Source organism: Fukomys damarensis, unplaced genomic scaffold, assembly GCF_012274545.1.
Source record: "Fukomys damarensis isolate Sample0158 unplaced genomic scaffold, DMR_v1.0_HiC HiC_scaffold_22, whole genome shotgun sequence".
Lineage (NCBI taxonomy): Eukaryota > Metazoa > Chordata > Mammalia > Rodentia > Bathyergidae > Fukomys > Fukomys damarensis.
The window spans coordinates 16,903,414-16,911,529 of record NW_022900934.1 but is presented as its reverse complement, the minus strand read 5'-3'; the positions used below and the strand labels follow the sequence as shown (position 1 = coordinate 16,911,529).

At 43.0% G+C, this 8,116-nt stretch overlaps 1 protein-coding gene across 8 annotated transcripts in view; it reads right to left on the bottom strand.

Annotated features, from left to right (window-relative positions):
* Ptprt (protein tyrosine phosphatase receptor type T) overlaps window positions 1-8,116 on the bottom strand; it is an 810,280-nt gene that overhangs the window by 665,807 nt on the left and 136,357 nt on the right. For all 8 annotated transcript variants that reach the window (XM_033767165.1, XM_010631417.3, XM_033767166.1 and 5 more), the window contains exon 5: window positions 6,391-6,506. In XM_033767165.1, the coding sequence (XP_033623056.1) occupies window positions 6,391-6,506 (116 nt within the window). The remainder of the gene's footprint in view (window positions 1-6,390; window positions 6,507-8,116) is intronic.

The window sequence follows — 8,116 nt, the reverse complement described above, 5'->3', positions numbered from 1 at the left end:
AAAAAAAAAAAAAAAAAAAAAAAAAATTTTGGCTTTAACAAGAAAAGTGCTATTGTCATTTATAAGGACCACTTGTAAAGAATCTGGAGTTGAAGAAAACCACACTGCAAGTGTAGACATCACAGTCATGATATACAGTTCAGAAGGGGGACAAGAAAAGTTAGAATGTAACCAGAGGAGTTGATTTGATAAAAATTTCAAGAGCATTTTTATTTTATTGATCTCATTTGTAGATTCCAGAAACTCAAATATACATATGTATATAGTACAGTGGCTGGCAAACTAGAGATGTGTAAACATGTGCCAAATCAATGAGTTTGTTTGTTAAGAGGAAGCCACCTGCTTAGGATGAAAGGCTGGAGTGGTAACACAAGGTGACAAAGTCACAAGGTAGGCATGGAAGGATGAGCCCAGGACCTGAATACAACACAGAAGCACATTCACATCCTGCATTCATTGCTCACTGCCTGTGCAAATCTGAGGACATCATTTCCTCCTCCAAGGCTCAGCCTCTTTGTCCACAGATGGGGCTGTAATAACAGCTATTTGAAAGACTGGTTATGAGAATTAAATGCATTCTGTGTGCAAGCACTCAATAAATGTCAGCTGTTGGAAGTAGTTTCACTACTTAATCATCATTGTTTCACTGTGGTGTGACCATTATGCCAAAACCTAGTACAGAAGGGACTCCTGGTTCTGAAGCAGGGGAGAGGAGGAGGAAATAATTCACACAATCCTCCCAGTGCTGGAGAAAGCAGCAGCCCCGTGGGGCGCCAAAAACAGGTCTAATGGGAGAGTCAGCAGCAGCAGCAGCAGCAGCAGCAGCAGCAGCAGCAGCAGCAGCAGCAGCAGCAGCAGCAGCAGCAGCAGCAGCACAGACTGATGTGCCTCTTTATCTCGTCAGCCCTGGTACAGCTGACATGGAGCCAATGAGCTCCTAGAGCAAGAGCTGTTTCCTGCCAGATCAGATCACACTCCACTGCCTGTGGTTTGTCTCAACACACACATGGCCCCTACTGAGATCTGTGCAGAGCATTTGGACACATGGACTCGTTTCTGAGATGCTTCAAATGGTATTTATTATACAACCCTCCAATGGAGTGATCCTCAGTAGAGAGGGCTGGTGGTCAGCTCCATGGTGGGGCTGGCAGGGTCTGCTCTGGGTCCCTGAGTTGTTCCAGGACAGAGTCCTGTCAGCCATGTGCTTCAACATAACAGGAGGACATGCATGGAATATTCTAAGCACTCTTTTGGCTGAGGATGATTTCATGACAATGACAAGGCTGTGCAGATAACTGAGGGAATTGGATCTGTGTCTTTGCTTGGGGGCCACCCCTTCTGTTGGAATTAGCTACCCAACAACAGCAAGGGTTCCTGCCACCCTTAGAACATTCCATATCTACAGAAGAGTGACCACTTCCTCTTTTTTTTAAACAGCATATATTTCTGTGTATATTAGTTCATTTTATAGCATCTGGATGAAACAGAAAATGGAAATGAAAAGTAAAAAGTATACATGATCTGTAATGACAAGAATGTTCACATTTGTTTCATAGTATTATACGTGTATATTTATATAAGGATTGTGTGTATTATATATGTATGTTTATGAATATGTTCATATATGTTTTTCATAAAAATTTAAATATTGAACATATTATTTTATAACTTTTTTACTTAGCTATATCCTGTGAGAATGTTATTAAGTAAAGTCTATAATGAGATATTCAGTTGCTTCACTGCAGCATTTACTTAACTAATCTCTCTTGCTGAACATTTGGATTCTTTTTAGTTCTGTATCCTGTTGGACAGTCTTGCAGGTACATTTTTGTCCACATTCCTGGTTATATCTTCATACACTACCAACAGTAAAGTCACCCATTGGATGAATAGGCACATTTAAAACTTTACATAAATACTGCCTAATTATCTTTCAGGAAAGATGTACACTTTTATGCTTTCACTATGTTGCAGAGACAAGTCTGTCAGTGAAGTCCCACTTCTCTGTACCCTTTTCCTAAAAAAGCTTCCCCAAACTGTAAGCCACTGTGCATACCAAACATTCTATTTTAAATATATACCACTAGTTCCTTGAAAATTTGCTTGAAAACTGGAAAGTTTGAGTTCCTTAGGTCACTGTATCATAAGGAATTTTGAATGAAGTCTTTTGACCATGGACACAGCATTATCTTCTTCACCTCAACAAGAAACCAATCCAGGATAAGACAATCTTGTTCCTATTTACTGGCCTTTTATAAGCCTCTTTCCTGAAGCCCTAGGACTGTTCTAGGCTCAGGTATATGCATTTCCACATAGGTCTCGGCCAAAACCTTACACTGCAATTGCATAAAAGTCAACAGAAGCAAATGGAGTCTCTAAAGAGCATATAAACTTTCCAGGAGGACACAAATTAGGGATGTGGCATGGTGTCTCTCTTTAATCTAATTTTTTTATTTGAAAACACTTAAAAGCAGGCTAGACTTCTGCTCTGTGAAAAGGGAGAGAAGCAGTAAAGATGTGATACAGGTGGCAAGGATTTTTCTCAAACTGTAAGTCCAGGGACTGCTTCAAAACCACTACAGAAAGAATGACCACTGATACCCAATTTTGGAAACAAAGACTCTTTTCCTAACTCACAGTAGTGGATTAAAAAGTTCCCACCTTTGAGGAAATAGTGAAATTCCTCAGCTCATGGTAGAAACTGTAGCAGGCAAAAGCAGTACTGAAGCCTGGACCAGATGTCAGGGTCCTCTCTTAGCCACAGGGTGCCTGTTTCACTTGCTTTGGAAACTCTCAGGCTGTCACCCCAGCAAGCCTGCCAAAGCCTAGGTGCCTCATGAGAATTCTGTGTGGTCTTAGCCTGTCTCACAGCAGACTACAGCCACCTCCTGGGTTGTGATGTCTTGACAGGCACCTCCTATTTTGCAGGAAGATGCTAACCTCTGTGATGGTTAATGCGGTGTGTCAACTTGGGTCACAGGCTGCCCAGATTAAACATTTCTTTTTAGTGCATCTGTTAGGGTGCTCTGGATGAAATCAACACTTGAATCAGTGGACTTACTACCATAGACTTCCCATTTGGATGGGCTCATCTGGTCTTTCAAGGATTGGAATAGAACAAAAAGCGTCAAGGAAGGAGTATTTTGCCCCTTTGTTTCCCACCCAACTGCTGAAACTGCCCCATTCATCTTCTCCCCCTGAGCTGGGATTCACACCATCGGCCCTTCTGAGTCTCAGAGTTTTGATTTGCAGTGAAATGACATCCCATTCTTCTGAGGTCTTCAGCTCTTAAATAACAGATTGTAGGACTTTTCAACCTCCACAATCCTGTGGACAATTCCTCTAATAAATCTCTTCCTCTGTGTGTACTCGTGTGTGTGTGTGTGCGTGCGTGTGTGTGCGCGCACACGCGTGTGCGTCCGTCCTATTGGTTCTGTTTCTCTGAAGAACTCTGACTAGCACAACCTATTTCCAACTATACTGTTGAATATATGAGCCTGGATTTAACTAGCCATGCAAGGATTTGTCAGAGAGTCTAGTAAAAATATCCTCCTTCTCAATATTCCCTGAAATATTGATGAGGGAGACAATACTTAGGCAGGTTTCCCTGGAGAAATAGTTATCAAGTATATTCACTCACTAGCTACGTTTAAAGCATCCCAAGATGGAGACAGATTAGCAGAAAGCTGGGGACCTCTAGCATAGCTGTCCCCACCGGCCCACTCCTTCTGCCCTCCCTTTCCCAGACAGCTTTTACACAGAACATCATTATGTGGAACAGGCCTATGAAACCCACTTATGTGCCCTCAAGAAGGCTGTGGTGGGGACGCTGTTCCTTACATCACACAGTGTTTTCTTTATGAGGACTGTGGGGAACAATTCCTGTCTGGCCTCTGTGTGAACAGCAGTTAGAATTTTCCTGAGCAATTGGTTTGTGTTTATCTCACAGACGTCGTAAACCGTCTATCTGACAAGTTTTCTTTATTCCACAGGCAGCTGTGGTGCTGTGTGCCCTGTCTGTGACACACTCCTCAGTAGCAGGTGTGCAGAAATGCAGTTTTTGCATTATTATCAGCTCCAGTGTAGTCTTTCCTACTATCTTGTGTTACCTCACTTTTAATTTATGCTGTCTTGTCATGTTTTATGTCTCACGGTGAGCCATTTGAAAAATGTCCTGTGAAATAAGATTTGGTTTACACTGAAAAGTAGATAAACAAATAATAAGATGTGAGAGAGCCTTACACTGTGTGTTCCTATCAATTTTCCTCCACACTTCCATTATGTTCTGCTTCAATATCCCCCGTCTAACAGATCTAAGGTTTAGGCCCTGCAACTCAGAACTGTAGCAGTAACTCCTCAAGTAATTGAAAAACCCAAATAAAGTTGCTCACAATATTGTGACTGCCCCAGTTCATTCTCCTGACCTAGCTGAGGCAATACCATTGAAATGACAAAGTTTCTGGAGTCCAAGCTGCACTTTAATGCTAATTAGAATGAAAAGAGTAAATAGCACTACCCAACAGTGGAGGGACTTGGAAGTAGGAGCAGACAGCACTGTTTGCTGTGGTGCGTTTCAGTCTGCTGTGCCGCTAAGTAGCAAGAAAGAACTATTAGTCCCTAGATGGGCTTTTTCTCCCCAAGGAGTTTCTAACTGCAGGAAATGGACTCACATTTAAGAAGAGAGGGGACGGTGTGAACTCCCATCAAAGAGTACACAGAGCTATTTGGGAAAATGAGCACACGAAAACCTATTCAACACCCTTAGTCATGGGGAAATGAAATTTAAAACCAGGAAGAGCTACCATCACACACCTATTCAAATGGCTGAAACTAAAAGGACCGACCCCGGTGAGGGCTGGTGACACTGTGGTGCAGCAACTAGGACTTTGCAAACTGTCGGTGGGTATGTAAAATGGTTCAACCATTTTTGAAAACAGCTTGCTGTTCTTTAAAAAATTAAACATCTATGTACCTGGGGACCCGGCCATTCCATTTCTAGCTGTTTACCCAAGAGAAATAAAGACTGTGTCCACACAGAGATCTACACATGCATGTCCACAGCAATTTGCTTTCTAGAGCCCCCAAACTGCAAACAACCCAAAAGGTGTTTATCAGTAGATGAATGAATACATAAACGGTGAAGTAACCATCCAATGGAATATTTCTCAGCACTAACTAGCAAAGTACAGATGCATACAACAGCAGATATAAATCTCAGAATAATTATGTCCACTGGGAGTTGAGTATATATTGCAGGATTCCATTTATATAAAATTCTAAATCATGTAAACTAATATAGAGTGAAAAGAATCAGAACAGTGGTTGCCCATTATACATGGCGGTGGGGAGGGCAGAAGATTAAAATGGGAGAAAGAAATTTTTTGAGGGGGTTACATCTGTGTTTGGTAATTTCACTGTGGAAGTAGCTTTACCTATATCAAACTTACAAGTTGCATACTTTATATATTACATCTCAATTATACCTCAGTATAGCTGCTTAAGAAAAATATATTTTGCTGGTGGTACTGGGGATTGAACCTACAGCTTTTATCACTCCCCCTTTCGTTATCTTGAGACAGAGTCACATTAAACTTTTAAATAGCCAAGGCTGGACTAGAACTTGTGACCCTCCTGACTCAGCCTCCCAGGGTACTGGGATTAGCCAAAGTCACATGCAGCTCATGGCTGCTGCGCTGACTTTTGTGTTGCCCCAGGACTTGGTATTTGTGTTCATTCTTGCGAGACTATACCAGTGCTACCACAAGGTGTGTTCTAAACCTGTGTTTTACCCCTTGCCTTTATTTCCCAACCAAAGAGACTCTTTCTCATCTTGCTAGTGAAGCAGCATCAATGATACAAATACTAGAAAAAGAGATTCAAGCTTAAAATCTTTCCTGATGGATGTCACCGATAGGTTCATTTAACCAGAGAATAGACAGATTGTTTTAGTGATATATTCTGGGAAGAGAGCAACTGTTTTCCCAGATGCACTGGCGAACCACTGTATATACAAGAACTGTACAAACAACATCAATATTTTGTGATGTCAAACACCCAGAATCTAAAATGCTCAGTTCGCTTTAGACCTGGTAGTCTGGGTTTAAAAGACAAAGTTTGTAAAGCAGTAGCTAGGGGAGGTTATGTCCTAACTTCTAGATCTGGAACTTTTAGGTTTAGCCTCAGTTTGTACATCTATGAAATGGGCGCACTAATGCCCATCTAAAAGAATTGCAGTGCAGATTTAACAAGGGCATAGATGGAGAGGAGCACTTGAGGAGCAGTTAGTTTCAAGTATCCCCTCCCTTACCACTAAACCCTTCATTATAACACATATTTTCTCCCTTTGCAGAGGGAAGGACCAGTAGGAGTAGGCACTTCCTCCATTCTTACCTGGAGCCAAAGCTTGTCGTGCTGAGACCACTTCCCACCAGCAATGCACTGAAATGTGGCATTCTGCCCCACATTCACCTCGACGTTTTGGAGTCGTAGAAAATGAGGTGCTTTTCCTAAGACAGAAACCAAAGAACACGTGAGAACAGTATTCAGCAGCTTGCATCACAGCTCTGTCATGGATGGCAGCTGAGGATAGGCGCTGGGCAGCATGGGAAGTATCCCTGGAAAGAGGTCTGGCCTAGTCAACAGCTGATGGGTCACTTCCGGGGGCGGCCACCGATCTATGAACTTTATACACATCTCTCACCCGAGCCTCACAAAATCCTCATTTCATGAAACAGAAAACTAAAGCTCTGAGGGATTATACAGCTTCACACAGTCAGGCTCACCCAGAAAGAAGGGAGGCAAGACAGGAATCCAGGTCTCTGAGACCCTCAAAGCCCCTGTTACCAGCTGCTGTGTGATACCATGCTGTAAAACTAGCATATGCACCCTAAAACACATCCAAATTGGCTACTTCCCCCAGGGCTGGCACTGTATGAAAGTTGGAACCAGAGAACTCAAAGCTAGGAAAACAAAAGACTGGGGTGGGGAATGGGGAAGATATTCACTGTAGAAGGGGCTCTCCTGCTCCCTGGGTGGGCAGAAAAAATAAAGCTGAAGTAAAGCATCTTTGGCTGAGATCTGCACTTGGCATTGGTGATGTTGCTGCTAACAAAGATGAGGAGAACAAAATGTGGAAGATGAGAGAAAGGAGGAGAACACTGGTAGCCGTCAGTCACTGGGCACTGCCATGGGACAGGTACCACGTGTAGGTTTGATGTGTAGTAATTGATTTCACCCAGGCCAGTGGGCAGTGGTTCTACTCTACTGTGCATGAGGGAACTGGGATACAGAGAAATCCAGAGTTACAGGGGCCACAGTTACTCTTACCTCTAAGCAGTGGTACCACCTGAGCAAGAATGGGTAGTAGGACATGGATGCTGTGGACTGGAAAGCAGCACAAAGGGCTTTCAAATGAAAATCAATGTCTCTATGCAGTCAGCCCTAGGATTAAACATGTGTTTGATGTTGGGTAACTTGGATTCACCTTTTTCCTTGTTTGCTCTCCAAATACCAGCAATGTTAATCCTACATTGGCTGAGCACCTATGACTAGAAGCACGAGTTGAGCACAATAAAGGATCCCTACCATCATCAACAAAACCAGTACCGAACATGGCCTAGACTGGCCCAGAAAGGGACCCAGTGAAGACTTCTGAGATGATCAAAGAGGACCCACACACCATCTTTCCAGAGGGAGCTAAACACAGAGAGACAATAATGTCATTCCCGAAAACTCCTCCAGGGCCAGGTACTATGATAAATACTCTGCATGTTTTATCTAATTCAACCTTATTGCACCCCTGTGAAGCAGATGCTGTTGTCATTTCCCTGCTAGAGAGGTCGAAGCCAACATTCACACAAGTTTAATATTCCTGAAGTTGCACAGCTTCAGTGAGAGGCGGAAACAGAACACATTCTGGTTCTATTTGAGCCCCAAACTCGGGTTTCGCATAGCACGCTCTCTCGGGTCTTGAGCACTAGGGATGAAGGTAGTGTCACCAGACAGGCACCAGGCTCCCAAGCAAGACTGCTGGCTCTCCAGGCTCCTCTCCTTGCTCCCAAATATCTTGCAGTGTCCCCTTTCCTTGCTTCACTTCTTACTTTGAACTGCCTTGTCC